This window comes from Meles meles, chromosome 8 (assembly GCF_922984935.1).
Source record: "Meles meles chromosome 8, mMelMel3.1 paternal haplotype, whole genome shotgun sequence".
Taxonomy (NCBI): domain Eukaryota; kingdom Metazoa; phylum Chordata; class Mammalia; order Carnivora; family Mustelidae; genus Meles; species Meles meles.
Window position 1 is genome coordinate 58964014 of NC_060073.1, and position 19855 is coordinate 58983868.

At 38.0% G+C, this 19855-nt stretch overlaps 2 protein-coding genes across 2 annotated transcripts; both read right to left on the reverse strand.

The window, feature by feature from the left end:
• Positions 1-4531: 4531 nt before the first annotated feature.
• Positions 4532-5627, reverse strand: LOC123948879 (olfactory receptor 52B4-like). The gene has a single exon (XM_046016033.1). It carries the CDS (start codon positions 5625-5627, stop codon positions 4668-4670), a length of 960 nt encoding a protein of 319 aa, XP_045871989.1. The 3' UTR covers positions 4532-4667.
• A 10265-nt stretch (positions 5628-15892) lies between these two features.
• Positions 15893-16837, reverse strand: LOC123948880 (olfactory receptor 52B4-like). The gene has a single exon (XM_046016034.1). The coding sequence runs from the start codon at positions 16835-16837 to the stop codon at positions 15893-15895; it is 945 nt and encodes a 314-aa protein (XP_045871990.1).
• Positions 16838-19855: the final 3018 nt, after the last annotated feature.

Sequence of the window (19855 nt, forward strand, 5' to 3'; positions counted from 1 at the left end):
TGCCTTGGAGTGAGCAATGTAAAAGGTAGTTTGTTCATTTTTTTTTCTTTTAATGTTCAGTTAACCATTGTATAGTACATCATTAGTTGTTCCCTTTAATTGATACGCTAGTAGGAGAAAACTAACATGATGATATAAACTTAAATATTCTCATTTCTCAAAATCCAAATACCTTGACCTATCAGGTTACCCCAATGCTTGGAGATATCCACTACACAAATGACATACTACCATCCACCTGGGCCCCATTGAAAGGAATTAAGCTGTAGAGATTTTAGAGTATCTCAAATTATAACCCATCAATAATTACTAAAAAGATCCAGGTATACCCTGCATATCAAATAAAAATTCTCTTTTGAAAAGAGGAAAGATTGTATCAGCAACATTTCTATTTCTAATATTTTCCATTAAAATGCAAGTAAGGCCTGTTGACTTTTGTGATCTTTGATTCTACAACTTCTTTTTGTATTAGAAGAGGCAGAAATTATCACACCAAATATTAAACAAGCTAAAAGTTAAAAATGTATCCAGTGCTTACTCTGTCATACATATTCAAGATCCTGTTTATATTTTTTTAGTTCTATCACAGCCATATGATAAAGGTACAAGGAATTTAGAGATTATGATACTTTTATGAAAGTATCCATTACATTCTAAATTTTTTCCAGTGTTGGTGTGGTATAATTAGTATAAAAGCTGTATACACTTAAGGTGTACATATATGTACACCATATATATACATGTATACTTTATGAAATGATTACCACAATCAAGCTGACTGACAGATCCCTTGCCTCACATAGTTACATTTTGTGTGTGTAGTGAGAACATTTAATGTCAATTCTCAGCAAGTTTCAAGTATACAATAATATATTAGCTATAATCATCTACTGTACATTAGATCCTCGGGTTTCATAACTAAAAGTTTGTAACCTTCAACCAACACCTATTTCCCCACCCCGGTGCTCCTGGCAACCACCACTCTATCCACTCTATCCTCTACTTCTGTAAGTTTGCCTTTTTTAGATTCCACATATAAAAGATCATATGGTATTTGTTTTTCTGTGTCCAGCTTATTTCACTTAGTATAATACCTGCTGTCATGTTGTCAAAAATGGTGGCATTTTCTCCTTTTTATAGCTGAATAGTATTCTATTGTATATATGTACATTTTATCTTCCAGCTTTATTAAAATATAATTGGCATAACATTTTATAAGCTTAAGGTATAAAACATAATGGTTTAATACATCTATATTGCAAAATGATTACCACAATAAGGTTAGTTAACTCATACACCACTTTACATAGTTAAATTTTTCTGCATGTGTTAAGAATTTTTGGAGTTTTCTCTCTTAGAGACTTTCAAATTACACAGTACAGTATTAACTAACTATAGTAGTCATCATGCTATATATTACATTCCTAGAACTTACTCAGTTTATAGCTGGAAGCTCTACACTTTGTCAACATTCACCCCTTTCTTCCATCCCCCACTACTCACCTCTGGAAACCACCAGTCTGTTCTGTTTGTATGATTTTGGTTTATTTTTAGATTCCACATATAAGTAAGATCATACAGTATGGGTCTTTCTCCAACTTATTGTACTTACCATAATGCCCTCAAGACTCATCCATGTTGTCACAAATGGCAGGATTTCCTTTTTATATCTGAATAGTATTCCATTTTGTGTAATAATGTGTATGTGTGTATATCGCATTGTCTTTATCCACTCATCTCTCTAGACACATAGGTCATTTCCATGTCTTGACTATTGTAAATAATGCTGCAGTGAACATGAGGGCACGCGGTTATCTCTTTGAGATAGTGATTTCATTTCCTTCATATATATATACCCAGAGGTGGAATTTCTGATTATAAGGCAGTTTGAGTTTTCATTTTTTGAGGAACCTCCATGCTTTTCTCCTTAGTGGCTCTACCAATTTATATTCTTTTTTTTTTTAATTTATTTATTTATTTTTATTTGCTTATTTACAGCATAACAGTGTTCATTGTTTTGGCATCACACCCAGTGCTCCATGCAGTACGTGCCCTCCCTATTACCCACCACCTGGTTCCTCAACCCCCCCCCCCCCCCCCCCGCCGCCCCTTCATAACCCTCTGGTTGTTTTTCAGAGTCCATAGTCTCTCATAGTTCATCTCCCCTTCCAGTTTCCCTCAACTCCCTCTCCTCTCCATCTCCCCATGTCCTCCCTGTTATTTGTTATGCTCCACAAATAAGTGAGACCATATGATACTTGACTCTCTCTGCTTGACTTATTTCGCTCAGCATAATTTCTTCCAGTCCTGTCCATGTTGCTACAAAAGTTGGGTATTCATCCTTTCTGATGGAAGCATAATACTCCATTGTGTATATGGACCACATCTTCCTTATCCATTCATCCGTTGAAGGGCATCTTGGTTCTTTCCACAGTTTGGCGACCGTAGCCATTGCTGCAATAAACATTGGGGTACAAATGGCCCTTCTTTTCACTACATCTGTATCTTTGGGGTAAATACCCAGCAGTGCAATTGCAGGGTCATAGGGAAACTCTATTTTTAATTTCTTCAGGAATCTCCACACTGTTCTCCAAAGTGGCTGCACTAACTTGCATTCCCACCAACAGTGTACTAGAAGCTGGTTTTTTGAAAGAATTAATAAGATCGATAAACCATTGGCCACACTAATCCAAAAGAAAAGAGAGAAAGCCCAAATTAATAAAATTATGAATGAAAAGGGAGAGATCACAACTAACACCAAGGAAATAGAAACAATCATCAGAAATTATTACCAACAGTTATATGCCAATAAGCTAAGCAACCTAGATGAAATGGATGCATTCCTGGAAAGCTACAAACTCCCAAAATTGAACCAGGAAGAAATTGACAACCTGAATAGACCGATATCTAGTAATGAGATTGAAGCAGTGATCAAAAACCTCCCAAAAAACAAGAGCCCAGGACCTGATGGATTCCCTGGGGAATTCTACCAAACTTTCAAAGAAGAAATAACACCAATTCTCCTGAAGCTGTTCCAAAAAATTGAAGCAGAAGGAAAACTTCCAGACTCTTTTTATGAAGCCAGCATTACCCTGATCCCCAAACCAGGCAAAGACCCTACCAAAAAGGAGAATTTCAGACCAATATCACTGATGAATATGATGCAAAGATTCTCAACAAGATCCTAGCAAACAGGATCCAGCAGCACATTCAAAAGATTATCCACCATGACCAGGTGGGATTCATCCCTGGGTTGCAAGGTTGCTTCAACATTCGCAAATCAATCAGTGTGATAGAACACATCAATAAGAGAAGAGAGAAGAACCACATGGTCCTCTCAATTGATGCAGAAAAAGCATTTGACAAAATCCAGCATCCGTTCCTGATGAAAACGCTTCAAAGTATAGGGATAGAGGGAACATTCCTGAACTTCATAAAATCTATCTGTGAAAGACCCACAGCAAATATCATCCTCAATGGGAAAAAGCTTGCAGCCTTCCCGTTGAGATCAGGAACACGACAAGGATGCCCACTCTCACCACTCTTGTTCAACATAGTAATAGAAGTTCTAGCAACGGCAATCAGACAACAAAGAGAAATAAAAGGTATCCAAATTGGCAAGGAAGAAGTCAAACTCTCTCTCTTCGCAGATGACATGATTCTTTATATGGAAAACCCCAAAGACTCCACTCCCAAACTACTAGAACTCATACAGCAATTCAGTAATGTGGCAGGATACAAAGTCAATGTACAGAAATCAGTGGCTTTCTTATACACTAACAATGAAAATACAGAAAGGGAAATTAGAGAATCGATTCCATTTACTATAGCACCAAGAACCATAAGATACCTGGGAATAAACCTAACCAAAGAGGTAAAGGACCTGTACTCGAGGAACTACAGAACACTCATGAAAGAAATTGAAGAAGACACAAAAAGATGGAAGACTGTTCCATGCTCTTGGATTGGAAGAATAAACATTGTTAAAATGTCTATACTGCCTAGAGCAATCTATACTTTTAATACCAATTTATATTCTAATAGTGCACAAGGGCTCCCTTTTCTCCAGGCCCTTACCAACACAGGTTATCTCTTGTCTTTTTTACAAAAACCATGCTAAAAGGTGTGAGGTGATATCTCGTTGTGGTTTTGACTTGAATTTCCCTGATAATTAGTGATGTTGAGAATTTTTTCATGTACCTGCTGGTCATTTGTAGGTTTTCTCTGAAAAAAAAAAGTCTATTCATTTCCTTTGTCCATGTTTTAATCATGTTATTCTTTTGCCACTGAGTTTTGTTATTGAGTTGTATGGGTTCTTTGTATATTTTGGATATTAACCCTTTGTCAGATGCATGATTTGCAAATATTTTCTCCCATTCCATATGTTGCCTGTTTTTTTATTGTTGTTGTTGCCTCCTTTAGTATACAGAAGCTTTTAGTTTGATGTAGTTCTGCTTGTTTATTTTGTTTTTATTGCTTGTACTTTGATATCCAAAAAAGCTCATGCTCTTTTCTAAACACTACCCCTCTCAAAGCAATATGGCAATCTATCTTTCAAAGTCATAATGTATCACTTTTTTCACAATCAATAGAACCGTTAATTCATAAGGCAATACAAAGCAGGGGAAGAAAATGTGAGGCCCTATCATGGTAAACATACCACCTGATTAGTCACACAGACTCAGCATGGTTCCATTGTGAAAAGTACTGACCACACGCTCTCGAATCTGCTTGGTCTTAACCCCATAAATTATAGGATTCAGCATGGGAGGAGCTAACATGCAGATATTGGCCAACAGAATGTGAGTGTGGAGGGGAACATGATGCCCAAACCGCTGGGTAATTATTGTAAAAATGCCAGGCAAGTAGAACATGGAAATGACTCCAAGGTGGGAGCCACATGTGCCCAGGGCCTTTTGCCGAGCTCCTCGGGAAGGGAGGCGGAAGACTGCATTGAGGATGAGGGTATAGGAAACCAAGATGAGCAAGGCGTCTAGCACTACAGTAGAGAGGAGAACAGACAAGCCATACCAGACATTGACATGAATATCAGCACAAGCAAACTTGGCAACAGCCATGTGCTCACAGTAGGTATGTGGTAGCACATTGCTATGGCAGAAAGGCAGTCTCTTGACCAGGAACACATCTGGGAGTATCACAGAGAAGCTTCTCATGACCACAGCCAGGGCAGCTCTTATGATTACTGCACGACTGAGCACTGCAGTATAGCGCAATGGGTAACAGATGGCCACATAGCGGTCAAATGCCATGGCCAGGAGAATCCCTGATTCAGCAATGAAGGTGGCATGGATGAAGAAGATTTGAGTGACACAGCCATCAAGGGAGATCTCCCCAGAATGAAACCAGAATATAGCCAGGGCTTTGGGCACAGTGGTAGTAGACAGGATGAGGTCAGCCACAGCTAGCATGCAGAGGAAGAGGTACATGGGTTCGTGGAGGCTACGTTCAGTGATGATGATGAAGACAAGGAGACTATTCCCAAGGACAGCAACCAGGTAGGAAATAAAGAAAGGAAGAGAAATCCACATGTGTTGGTCTTCCAGGCCAGGGATGCCCACCAGAATGAAGAATGAGTGGCTGGTACCAGTATAGTTGAGGGTTGCCATTCCCAGGACAAGTCACCTGGTGTTGATGTACAAGATCTGCATTCACCTCTTCTCTTTTGCCAAAAAAAGGTGAATACAGTTGAGGTAGGGGAGGTAGGAAAAGATCATTTTTCACTGGACGAGCTGTGGGAAGAATCCTAGTCAGAAGGTCCAGAAACGTGGGTTAAAACTCTTTGACATTCTATGCACTATGTGATCTCTGTAAAATTACTGCCCTGCTCTGGGTCTCTCTTTAAGTACCTTAAATTTAATGTTGGGGAGAAATTGTATTATTTAATCTGTAATAGAGTTGTTCCAGCTCTAGAATGCCATAGATCTCAGTCTTGGGTTGTTATAAACAGTTAAGAGCTGTGAATAACAAATACTGGAGTTTCCACTTTGACTATCAGAATATAATATGCATCTCGATAGGAAACTGGTCACAGTTGACAATAATTTAACAAGCCTTGCTGACCACCTACCATGGCTCCTTAGGGAACCTACTTGGGGGAGACAACTAAGTAAAATATCTAAATGATACAGATAGTGTAAAGGAAAAGTTAAACACAAGGAATTGTAGAAACATGGAGAGCTTCCCAGGAGTTCAGAAAAGGTTTTCTAAAAGGCACCACTCTAAGTGGAACCTTGACGAAGTAATGTTTTATCAAATAAAGTCATGTGAGGAGAGAATAACATGAACAAAGTCCAAGAGATCTAGAGGGACATGGAGCTTAGAGGAAAATTATGATTCACTGTTACCAGAGCAAAGAGGATGTGATACAAAATGGTAGAAAATAATGTCATGCAGTGAGGTAGGGGTCATCACTGAGGACTTTGAGTACCAGTGTAAGGAGGTTAGAATTTATATTGAAGCAGTTAAGAGCCACTGAAGGATTTGTGGTGAGAGAATGGCATGATGAAGTTAGCAATTTAAGTAGTGTTTTCTCTCTCTCTCTCAGTTTTGTGTAAGATGGGTGGTGAAGGGAGGAGACAGGTTGGAAAATGGAGACAGATCAGTCAGTTAGGAGGGGCTCTGTACTAAGGGCTGCATACACATTATCTCACACTGTGGTGATTAAGATAAATGCAATCATTTCCCTCATTTTACTGATAGGGGAGCAAGCAGAGTTTATAGGGTTTAAGTAGTACCCTACCCAAGGTCACCTGGCCAGTAAATTGTGGAGCTAGAATTTGGCTACCCATGCCATCCTTAGAGTCACTCATATCTGCCCTAATCCACGTTGGTCCCCTTCACCAGGATTGTGTTTTCCTTCCTCCTGGCTTAAGGTGAAAGAAAGACAATAAAAACAACTATTTTTCATTCGTTTAAATTTCCCACCCTCACTCTGCCATCTACAAATTTATATTTGAATCACCTTTTCCCCTTATTCAAAGCTCAGCCATCCATCTGGCTGGACCCCATCCACGCTGGACCCCATCCACGCTGGACCCCAACTTTCTCTTTAAGCCTCTCCCCACTAATCTGTCACTCTAGTAACTTCAAACTCTCCCTCTCTGTTAGCTTCTTGTATCATGTGAAAATATGTTCAACTATCTCATTCCCCTTCACCTTTGTCTCACAGAAGAACGTGCTCTCTCTCCTTCTACCCTCTTACCATCCCCTAATCTTTACCCAAAGCCACTATTCTTAAAACCCCAATATGCCGCTCTTTCCTTCTCTAAAATAATCTATCATATCACAGTTGCCAAATCTAATGTTACTTTTAATTTGCTATTAGGAATCTCCAATTTCTGTCAATACTTTTGTGTGATCATTAAATACTTATTAAGTGTTATGGTGCATAAACAATGAATTCTGGTACACTGAAAAGAAATTAAAAAAATAAAAAATTATTTTAAAAAAATAAAAAGTGTTAGGTATTTTATAATCATCACACCAAATCTATGAAATTGAGTGTAACACAAGTTCATGCATGAAGAAATTGACTCTCAGACAAGAAATTCCTCAAACAACTAATAGCTAAGCTGATATTTGAATTCAAGATTATTAGAATCAAAGCTTCCATTATCTTTAAAAACTTCCATTTTGTTATTTTTTACTACCTAAGCCACCTTTGGCTTCCTCCCCACTCTCTTCTAATCCTATCTATTCCACAATATGTAAGGCGTGCAAGACAATGTAATATAGAAAAAAATCACAGGGGTTTAGAACGAGACCCCCTGGGATTCGATTCTAGTTGCGCCTGCAACAGATCCACATACAGACCACAATCTTCCATTCAGGTGCATATTATCATACACATTCATTTATATAGTCACCACGTGCATATTCAGTCTTAACAATTTTGATGAAGATTTATACACTAACACACATTTTCACTATTGATACAAATAGCCCCTCACTGTGAACACATTAACACACACATACACACTTTTAAACTTTTCTCCACAGACATACCCACCCAAATTCACACAGTCATTAACCAAACTCAAACTCACTCCCACAGAGGTAAGTTACGACTTATCTAGGTCATAAATTTGCCATCTTCATTCAGCACACTGATTCTCCTCACATGAAATCAGTTTCTTCTGAGAGGTGGAGCTTCCAGAGACTATTCCACTCTTACCCCTGTCTCCAGGCTTATAGCCCTTACCACTGCCAGAAGAAAGGACTCTCACAGAAATGCAACCATAGGACAACACTCCCGCGTCACCAGTTCCACTCAATATTTTAGATCTCTGACTCATGTTTGGGTAAATCAATTCTAGTTGGCACTTTACACTAGGGGTCATCAAACTACAGCCTGTGAGCCAAATCTTGCCCATCACCTGCTTTTGTAAGTAAAATTTATTGGAACACACCCATTCACCATATTTCCATATTGCTCAGGACTACTTTTGTGGGACAGAGTAGTTGCAATGGAGACCATGTTTAAAGGTTAAGACTTTTACTCTTGCCCTTTACAAAAAAAATTTTACCAACCCAGGCTTTAGAATGATCATGTAGCCTTTTGCCAAGGCCACAGACAGAAAGGCAATTTTCCCAAGTTCATAGAGAAAATGAGTCAAGAAGGTCTCCTGCCTCTCCTTCCACTAGTATTTCCACTATGCCACAAAGCATCTAGGGAAACATTTTGGTCTTTCCTCTCTGTCTGTGCTGTCAGGGGATGGAGAATTCCAAATACAGCCTCTAAAGGGTTACCAAATGATGAAGGCAACCCATCATTTTTCCAATATATGTCAACAATAAATTCAGTGTTTTTCTTTATCCCCATGCTCAGTCAGACCCCACCACTGATGCCTATGAACAGAAGAGCCCAGAGAGGAACCAGGCTATCCTGAGTCAATACCAACCTACATCTCTCCTCACCCAAACTGTCTGTCACAGCCCTGAGGAACCATAGACAGAAGCCATGCCCCTGCCCGGAGGGCAGCGTGTTCCCACAACCAGGAGACTCTGTGCAGTGGCCGGGGGACCAGGCTGAAAGAGGAACTGCATCTGAGCATCTTTGAAATATCATGGGGACCACGAACTTATTCATGTGACTCTCTTCTCCCTTAGGATTTCCACTACTGCCAGTGACATAACAGTAAGCACTTAACCCTCCCTTGCCTGAATACCAGAAGCCCCCTCTAAAAAGTATCCAAGAGGCTGTATGGACTTGGGAGAGCAGAGGAGGAGAGAGAGGTTTTAGAAAGGAGAGGGCAGGGCAGAGGATAGGATTGTGGTTAGGGACTTTCATCAAGGCCCCACACTTCACTCTAGGTCATCCTTTTCATTCTTGACTTCCAGAAGGCACAGAAGCATATTAGGAGCTAGAATCCTATAGATTCTCTCAAACATGCATTTATTCTTTCACCACCCATTCAATCAATATGTATTAAGTGCTATGTTGATCATGCCATGATAAAATGTTAATAAAATCAAATGCACAGAAAGTTTATTTATATCATTTTGTATATAGGACTAATCCTTTGATTCCAACATCCAAGGATTATCAATAGAACATTTTCATTGATGATCTTCCAAGATTTTTTTCTCCCTTATTCATGGATTTATATATGGTAAGATAAAACTGTACATGTTGCATGCTTTATTTCATAATACAGGAATTTTGAATTTACAATTGGTAATAAATGTCCCCAGTTGTAACAAATGTTCTATCAGCCATGTAGCTCCTTTAATTCAGCTGCATGTGTCTCCAGTCTGATGCAATGCCACATAGTAGTCTATAAATATTCCCTGAAAAATTTGAGTGGCTAAATAGTCCACATTAGTGACATACTACAATACATTTATAAAGCTGCTATTTTTGTTAAAAAATATTCCATAATGAACATATTTACATATAAATTTGCATTTTTCCTAGATTATTTAAATGTTTGATATTTCAAAGAAGGAACTGTTATGGCAATGTTTCTATTTCCATGTAGTATTTTTATTATTGATAGAAATTTTTCTTTAAAAATTTTTTCCATACTAGTGCTCATTCACTTTAGTGTACGAACTAACGCTTCTTTGAGATAATGTTATCTACCTTCTCCATTCCTCAAAGCAGTCTCAAGATTCTCTCGATACCCTCATGAACAAATGCATGCATGTTTTACACTCATGTCATAGGGATTTCAATGTTCATTTGGAAAACCATTTCTTTACCTTGTGCTCTTGCTCCCATTTCCTCCTCTGATTTCAATTGCATTTTCCTTTACTTTAATTTCGTTATGCATTCCCAAAACACCTTTTCTCCACTCCAAGTTTACTAATTCAAACATCCCACTGCCTAGCCACAATTACTTGCCCAACTCTATGCTGACTCTATCTGCTTACTAATCTCACCAAACCTGCTAATCAATACCACCATTTCCTTTCTAACCTCCAACCCACTCTGTATGATTTCCATTCTTAATTAACTTTTAAGTTCTGTTGCCCTTCATTATAATACCTTTAAGGATGCTCAAATCCTTCAAATCTTTTTTTTCATTACGCTATGTTAGTCATCATGAGTTTTTGATGCAATGCTCCATGATTCGTTGTTTGCGTGTAACACCCAGTACTCATTGCAATACGTGCCCTCCTTAATACCTATCACTGGACTAATCCATCCCCCCACCAGTCAGTTTGTTTTCCATCAATACCTTCAAATCTTTTTCTCCATTCTATCTAGTCCATCTCAACATTATTATAAACCAAAACAAAAACCATAGTTGGCTAGTCACCCGGAGAGCAAAATGGTGCCACTAAAATGATTACCAACCTAGACTATTAGCAGAGCCTAGCAACCTTACACATATGCTCAAGTCAGCTAAATCTCACCTCCTAATCTCTGCACCTAATTAACCTAAATCTCTCCACCTAATTAATATTTCATATGTATATTCAAAACTCCAACCTTGATTCCAGAACCTAGCTCTTTATGCTTGGAAAAAAAACCTTGCCTACTAAATCAGAAAAAAAGCAGTTGGAAACACATAAATTCAAGAAACTGAACATAAGAACATATCTGCATCTGCTCCCACCCATTCCTCCTTATTGGAGGAGCCATCTCTCCTGTCAAAGAATAATCCCTCCACCTAAGGAAGATAACCATGAGCATTCATAACCATGGTCCTCGAAAGCATGATTTTGGGGTAAAATCTGCAGCATATGTTCTGTCTAGGAAAACAAAATATGAGAAATCTGATATGGAGAACCCATGATGTGGAAATAAGCAGATGAGAAGATAATCAAAATCATATTTCATTTAAAAATTGCAAATTAAAACAATGAGATACCACTATACTCCTATTAGAATGGCTAAAATTCAACACACCGACACCAAATGCTGGTGAGGATGTGGATCAACAAGATTCATTCATTGCTGGTGGGAATGCAAAATGATACAGCCATTTTGGAAAACAATGTGGCTGTTCTTTAAAAAGCTAAACATACTCTTTTCATATGATATAGCAATCACCAAAAGAGATGAAAACTTACATCGACACAAACGCACACAGATGTTATAGAAGATTTATTCATAGCTGCCAAATCTTGAAAGCAGCCAAAATATCTCTGAACAGGTGAATGAGGAAACAAACTCTAGTATACTCGTACAATGGAATGTTACTCAGTAATATAGAGAAATGACATATCAAGCCCCAAAAAACATGAAAGAACCTTAAGTGTATAACACTAAGTGAATGAAGGCAGCATGTAAAGTTTATACACTGTAGGATTCCAAACTTATGACATTCTGGAAAAGACAAAACTAAACATAGTAAAAAAAAATTAGTGGTTTCCATGAGTTCAAGGAGAGCAAGAGAAAGACAAATAGGGGGTACATGGGTATTTTAGGGCATTGGAAATACTCTGTACAATACTGTAATGGTGAATATATGTCATTATACATTTTTCAAAACCCATAGAAGTGTGTAACACAAGGAGTACATGTTAATGTAAACTATGAATTTTATTAACAATGTATCAGTATTGGCTCATTAATTGTAAAAAATGTATCACACAAATGCAATAGGAGAAACTCTAGGCAAATCTAGGAGGTAAGGATGTATACGGGAAATACGTACTTTCCACTCAATTTTTCTATAAACCTAAAACTATTCTAAAAAATACTTGTTAATTTTTTTTCCTTTTTTTTTCTTAAAGATCCCATCTATTCACTTGACAGACAGAGATCACAAGTAGGCAGAGAAGCAGGCAAAGAGAGAGGAAGGGAAGCAGGCTCCCTGCTGAGCAGAGAGCACAACGTGGGGCTCTATCCCAGGACCCCGGGACCATGACCTGAGATGAAGGCAGAGGCTTTAACCCACTGAGCCACCCAGGCGCCCCAATACTTGTTGCAAAAAGACAGGCTAAACAATTTGCAGAATAGAGACAGATGAATCAACTTCTTAAAACAGGATCTTAAATTCATTAGAAATATAACTGTAAGAGATGCTGAAGTCTAGGAAACAAACTGAGGGCTGTTGGAGGGGAGAAGAGTGGGAGGATGGGGTAACTGGGTGATGGGCATTAAGGAGGACACTTGCGATGAACACTGGGTGTTATATGCAACTGATGAATCACTAAGTTCTACCTCTGGAACTAATAAAAAAGAAATTTGAAATAAAAAAGAAAATTTGACTATGCATAGAAGTAAAACTCAAAGATTATCAGATATGGAAACAAAAAATCCAGTTTTACATTTAAAGAACATCAACTTAAATCATGAGCACAAAATGCTTGGGAGTAAAACATATAAATGGGTCACTAAAAGATCACTAACCAATAGAAAACCTATGTAGCTATAATAATAGCCTACTGAACAGTATACTAACAATCTCAAAACTGTTGTGTTTCAAAGATCAGCTGTTTCAGAGACAAAAATTACAAGAATTACACAAAACTGCCAAATAATCACTGTGAGGAATTTAACTCTTTTCCCCAATAATTACTGAATCATTTTTTATTGGTATGTATATAGAAGGTTTGAACAGTACAATAGGCTTGTGTTACCTGTTCTTTAACTCATAAAACATTAGAAAATTTGTTTTCTAACATTTTACTGAGTGACAAACATGTTACAGAAAAAAGTTAACTATATCATATAGTCAGAAAGGCATAATCATATAAAAACTGAAAAACATACTAAAATTTAACAATCATGCCCCAGTTTTCTTATTATTGGTCATTGAAGTTTGTTTTCTTTTGCTTAATTTATTAATATATTTCTTGAAAGATTAACTATAGAAAGTATGCCATAAGAAACTAGAAGATATATAAAAATAATCAAATCAGAGGTTGAAGAAAATATTCTTTTTTTTTAATATTTTTTTATTTATTTGACAGAGAGAAATCACAGCTAGGCAGAGAGGCAGGCAGAGAGAGAGGAGGAAGCAGGCTCCCTGCAGAGCAGAGAGCCTGATGCGGGGCTCGATCCCAGGACTCTGGGATCATGACCTGAGCCGAAGGCAGAGGCTTTAACCCACTGAGCCACCCAGGCGCCCCTGAAGAAAATATTCTAAGATTAAAACAATAAAACCAAAAGGAAAAGAAAGATGGATTTGAAAATATTTCATACTCTATTTCTTTAAGTAAAACAAAAGCCAACCAAACCATTCAAAGAAAATTACAGAATTTGTAATTTAAAACAACCTGAGAAAATACTCTCAATAAATATTAATACATTGGGGAAGTTATATGTTCTCACTAAGCTTCAAATTACATCTGCAAAGTGGGTAAAATAAAATCAATAACAAGTTTGATGTGAAGATTCAATTAGATAAAGTATGAAATAAGTTTTGTGTAGGTTCAATAAATGGTTGTTACTATTAATCCACAAAGAAATAGAATATCCATAACAATTATCCAATGTATCTATTAATTAAATAAGTTCAAATTAAAGAACATTGAAAAATGGTTTTACTCTGTCATGTGGCAGATTTTTATAAAATAGAACTACTTACTAAATACTAGTAGGGGGTACAATAAATTTGGGCACTTTCATGTATTTCTGATGAATGAAAATTAATAACTTCCCTAGATGCATTTTTTCAATGTGCCAGAGAAGACTAAAATCTTCATACCCCTAACCTAGTAATTATTTTTAAGGCTGAAAATATGCAAAGCTTAATGCACAAAAAATAGATAAATGTTATATACAAAAATGTCCCTAGCATAGCATTTATGCTGTTAATGATTACAAAAACATAAGTATTAAAAAAATAAAAGGATGAGGGGCATCTTGGAGGTCAGTTCATTAAGCATCTACCTTTGCTCAAGTCATGATCTCAGAGTCCTGGGATCAAGCCCAATATCAGTCTCCTTGCTCAGTGGGCAGTCTGCTTCTCCCTCTGCCTCTGTCCCTTTCTGCCCCACCCCATCACTCATTCCCTCTCTCCCCTTCTCTCTCTCTCTCAAATGAACGACAGCTTTTAAAATTAATTAATTAATTAATTAATTAAATGGATGAATACTACCTCAGCTATTGTAAAAAAAAAAAGAATGTAAGCATGCTTTTTAAGTAAATGGTTAAAAGACAAAATAGTCATTAACAGATTTCCAAATGTACTGTCATTTAAAAATAGCTACACTATGGGCCTGTATGATAATATTGAATTACAGAATCATGCCTAAGTTCTGAATATGTGTGTATGGTTACAGTTGTTGGAGTTAGAGTTATGTATAAAATCTGGAAGATTCTATACCAAAACGATAACAGTAAATTTCTTTGGGTGGTGGGATCATATGCAATTTTCATTTTCTTATTTCTTTATGGAATCCTTACATAAAAAAACGAAGTAAATGTTTTCAAAAGAATTAAAACAATATATTATCACCTCATGGAGGAAGTCATATCTCTATTTGAGATGAGGTGGTTATAATGACCTCACTGAGTAGATGGCACCAAGCTAGACCTTGAAAGAGGAATAAAGGGAATTTATTAAAAAGTCAAGGACAGGGACACCTGATGACTGAGTAGATTAAGCATCTGCCTTAGACTCAGGTCACGATCTCAGGGTCCTGAGATTGAGCCCTGCTTTGGGCTCCCTGTTCGGTGTGGAGTCTGCTTCTCTCTCTCCCTCTACCCCTCCCCACTACTTGTGTACACTCTCAGATTTTTAAATTTTTTTTAATATTTTAAAAATAAAAGATCAAGGACAGGAGAGGTCATTCCAGGCACATGAATCCCTTAGGGAAAATGTACCAAGACAACATGACTGAACATGGAGAAATTAGAGACAGACAGTTCCTTGAGACTGAAGCACAGACTGTGTAAAAGTAATTTGGAAAGTATTGCTGGAAAGGAAGTCTGAATTTGTTCTGTACCATCTGAGGGGGATGATTTTTGAGAAACAACTCCCAAAATGTCAAAAGTTAGAAGTACAGTTGACTTAAGTCCTCTTAATGCCCATGATAATTTGAGAAAGCATATGAAGGGATGAAGGGTTTACATAGGTGTCCAGGCATGTGATGAGAGGTCTCAGGACTTGACATAGCTCAAGACAGAAAACTGTTTATCTAAATGAGACTTAATATTATACTGTCTGTTCCCAAAATTGAGTTGAATATTACAGAGTTATACATGATTACTACAGAGAAAGCGGTCCCTTCCCCAAATAATGAGCTGTAATTATCTCAGGCAACCCACAGGCACTGTGGGTTAAGAATCAATCTAAGAACAGATTGATTAGGGGGGAAGTCTGACAGTCTTAGCTAAGTTTCTCCACAGGCCCATAATTCAAGGAGCTATTTTGCTGCGGATTCATTTCTAGTTCTCTGGTTCACTGCTGTGAAAGGCCATCTCACAAAGGACCAGAGTTTCTGAGAAACCAGTCTCTGCCCTCTCCAGTTATTTCTGCTTTGGAAACAATACATAAAGCACTTGGTCTCTTATCTGTTTTGTTCTGACCCCATAAATGAAGGGATTCAGCAGAGGTGGAGCAAGCATGCTGACATTGGCCAACAGGATATGGACATGTAGCGGGATGTGACGGCCAAAGCGCTGAGTGAGAACAGAGAAGATCCCAGGCCCATAAAAAAGGACGATGACACAGACATGGGAACCACATGTGTTGAGAGCTTTGTGGCGAGCATCTCGGGAAGGGATATGAAAGACAGCACGGAGAATCAGAGTATAGGAAACAAAAATGAGGACAATGTCTAGGATCACTGTTGACATTAAAACAAAAAATCCATACCAGATATTTACACGGATATCATCACAGGCATACTTGGCCAAGCCAATGTGTTCACAGAATGTATGTGGTAGGATGTTATTTCTGCAAAAAGTCAGCCTCTTCAGAAGAAATATCATGGGAAAAATTGTACAGTGTGCTCTCATGAAAACGGCCACCCCAATTTTCCCTATCAGAGAGTGGGGGAGTATCATGGTGTATCTCAGTGGATAACATATTGCGATGTAGCGGTCAAATGCCATCATTAGCAAGATGCCTGACTCAGAAATAAAGGAGGAATGCTGGAAGTAGAGCTGGGCAATGCAGCTGTTAAGAGAGATTTCCCTACTATTGCACCAGAAAATGGCCAATGCCTTGGGTTCTGTGGTTGTGGCAAAGACAATGTCAACTCCAGCCAGCATGCAGAGAAAAAGATACATAGGTTCATGGAGGTTGCTCTTGACGAGGATAATGAAGATGAGCAGACCATTTCCAAGGAGAGCAAAGACATAGGAGATGAAGAAGGGGATGGAAATCCACATGTGTAGGTCTTCTCGGCCTGGAATGCCCAACAGGTAGAAGACTACATGGTTAACACCAGTGTGATTGAAGCTAGCCATTTCTGAGTCAAGCCAATGTGGACTTTAATTTCACCTAGCAGAGACAAAGAGAAATGCAGATTACATATAAATGTTTTCCTTGAGGTTTCTGATTAAATATATCTAATTAAATGCCTGTGTTTACTACTGTTTCCTCCTACTACCTGTTAAAACATCAGTTAAAATAACAAAAACATCAAACATAAAAAGCAGAAGAAGAGAGAATAACAGAGAAGGGACAGTTGGAGAGCAGATAGAGGACTACTGACCAGGCACATGGGATAAAACTAATAGGCCTGAATTCTGGAAAACAGTATGGAGGTTCCTCAGAAATTTGAAAATAGAGCTATCCTATGACCCAGCAATCGCACTACTTGGTATTTTCCCTAAAGAGACAAAGGTAGTGATCCAAAGGGGTGTGTGCACCCGAATGTTTATAGCAGCAATGTCCACAATAGCCAAACTATGGAGAGAACCTAGATGTCCATCAAAAGATGAATGGATAAAGAAGATGTGGCGCACACACACACACACACACACACACACACAAAATGGAATACTATGCAGCCATCAAAAGAAATGAAATCTTGCCATTTGCAATGATGTGGATGGAACTAGAAGGTATTATGCTGGGAGAAATAAGTCAGAGAAAGACAATTATCATATGATCTCCCTGATATGAGGAAGCTGAGAGGTAGGTCAGGGGACTGTGGGGAGTAGGGAAGATAAAAATGAAACAAGATGGGATTGGGAGGGAGAGAAACCATAAGAGACTCAATCTCATGAAACAAACTGAGGGTTGCTGGGACATGGGGAGGAGGGATAGGGTGGCTGGGTTATGGACACTGGGGAGTGTATGTGCTATGGTGAGTGCTGTGAAATGTGTAAGCCTGATAATGATTCACAGATCTGTACCCCTGGGGCAAATAATACACTATATGTTAATTTAAAAAAACTTTAAAAAAAACAAACTGGGGATTGCTGGGGGAGGTGGGGTTGGGAGAGGGGGAGGGGGTTATGGACATTGGGGAGGGTATGTGCTATCATGAGTGCTGTGAAGTGTGTAAACCTGGCGATTCACAGACCTGTACCCCTGGGGATAAAAATACATTATATGTTTATAAAAAAAAAATTAGAAGGGGAGGCGAACCATAAGAGACTATGGACTCTGAAAAACAACCTGAGGATTTTGAAGGGGCGGGGGTGGGAGGTTGGGGGCACCAGGTGGTGGGTAATAGGGAGGGCACATATTGCATGGAGCACTGGGTGTTGTGCAAAAACAATGGATACTGTTATGCTGAAAAAATAAATAAATTTTTTTAAAAAACTAATAGGATTGAGTAGAAAACAAAAATCAAGTTAATTTTCACTTCAGAACTCAGATCATCTCAAAAATTAAAGGTATCAGGAAATTTTCTAAAGAGAGATAAGGATGGGCTTTTTAAAGAAGATTATTGGTTGAAAATCTATATAAAAATCAACTAGACCCCTGGATCCTCTTTCCCAAACTGTCCATCGAGGTACCACATTCCTTCAGAATGCTGGAGGTTTATTCTCTGATGGAGTTAAGGCTGGAGACTCTTAGCATACTACCCCCACCCCAACCACGTCCAGGACAGGGTAAAATTAAAGGCTACATACTGAACAAAATGAAACCTCATGAACTTCTGTTTATTTATGCCTGGTAGTGTTAGCTTACATACCATATACCCATATCTTCCAATTCATTTTAAGAATGAGGCTCCAAAAAGTGAGTCGAGGTGCTATGTGTAGTATGAGATTTATTCAAGGAGACTTTCTGCCAAATGATTCAAAATCCAGAACTTTACACCCAAGTAAATAAAAAATTTGTAAGAGTAAAAAAGTTCTTTAAGACCCTCAAAGATCTCAAAAGACTGACCTCCCATTAAGCCTTTCAAAGAATTTATTGGGTGATAAACACCACCAAAGTAAGGGAATGAACCAAAAATGAAGAAACATGGGCTCCAACAAAGTTGCTAAAACAAAGTGCTATAATGCCAGAGAGGGCATAGGCTGTGAGGAAGTGAGAGACCTCCTCAAATAGCGGTGAAGGTCAGTCACTGTGTTGAGGCCTGGAGTATCATGAGTCTGGACTGGATCAAGGGAGTAGAGATCCTAAAGGAAAGTATCAAAGAGAAAAAAGGAAAAGATTGTTTTGAAATGTAATTAATATATTTCTAGTGCAAAGTAAGCCACATAAAAGTTACGCAAACAAACAAAAAATAGACAATAATTTACTCCTGGAAAAAAAAAATTTTCGTTCAAGAATAGAAATATAACCACATGTCACTGTATAATGCAGTTATTATAATCACAATAGTGTAAACATCAATACACTTCTTAAAAATCATGATATATCACTTAATAAAATCCAGAAAAGGGAGATTTGTGTGTGTCTGAATGTGCATGTATGTATTTGGTTGGGAGGGGTTTACATGCAGGAAAGCTAAATGCCCATCTTCCTTACAAAAAGGCCAGTGTATGACATAAAAAGTGATCTTAAAATAAGAATCAAGAAATAACAATATAAATGTATATATGGAGGTAAATAATAAAAGAAATAGAACTGTTAAAGTGGTTTTTCTGAGGAGCAAGAATCAGTTGTGAGATGGGGTAGGGAAACTATTGTTTATGGTAAAGACAGAGGATTTTTGAGGTTTTAAACTGTATGTATAATACTCAAAAAAAATTTTTAAAAATCTTAATAGAGTACCTAGGCTCTTCACCTAACAAATTTGTAACTCATACAAGTTCTGTTTTCCTCTCTCTCTCTCTCCCTCCCTCCCTCTTTCTCTGTCTCTCTCACTTGATTTCTGAATTAAAATACTCCCCTTCTTTGGGCACCAAATTACCCTCTGAGAGAACACAGACTGGCTCAAATGAACTAACTCCACTCTCCTGAGAGCAAAGTTTAGGGACACTGGCATTTAAGGAGGCATAGATAGTCTGATAGAGATTTTTCCTCCAATGGACAATTGCCTTCTGTACGTTGCATGGTCAGATACTATAATAATACTT

Excerpts from the sequence above, each read along its gene's own strand:
- LOC123948879 (XM_046016033.1), bottom strand. The coding sequence starts at position 5,627 with ATGGCAACCCTCAACTATACTGGTACCAGCCACTCATTCTTCATTCTG.
- LOC123948880 (XM_046016034.1), bottom strand. The coding sequence starts at position 16,837 with ATGGCTAGCTTCAATCACACTGGTGTTAACCATGTAGTCTTCTACCTG.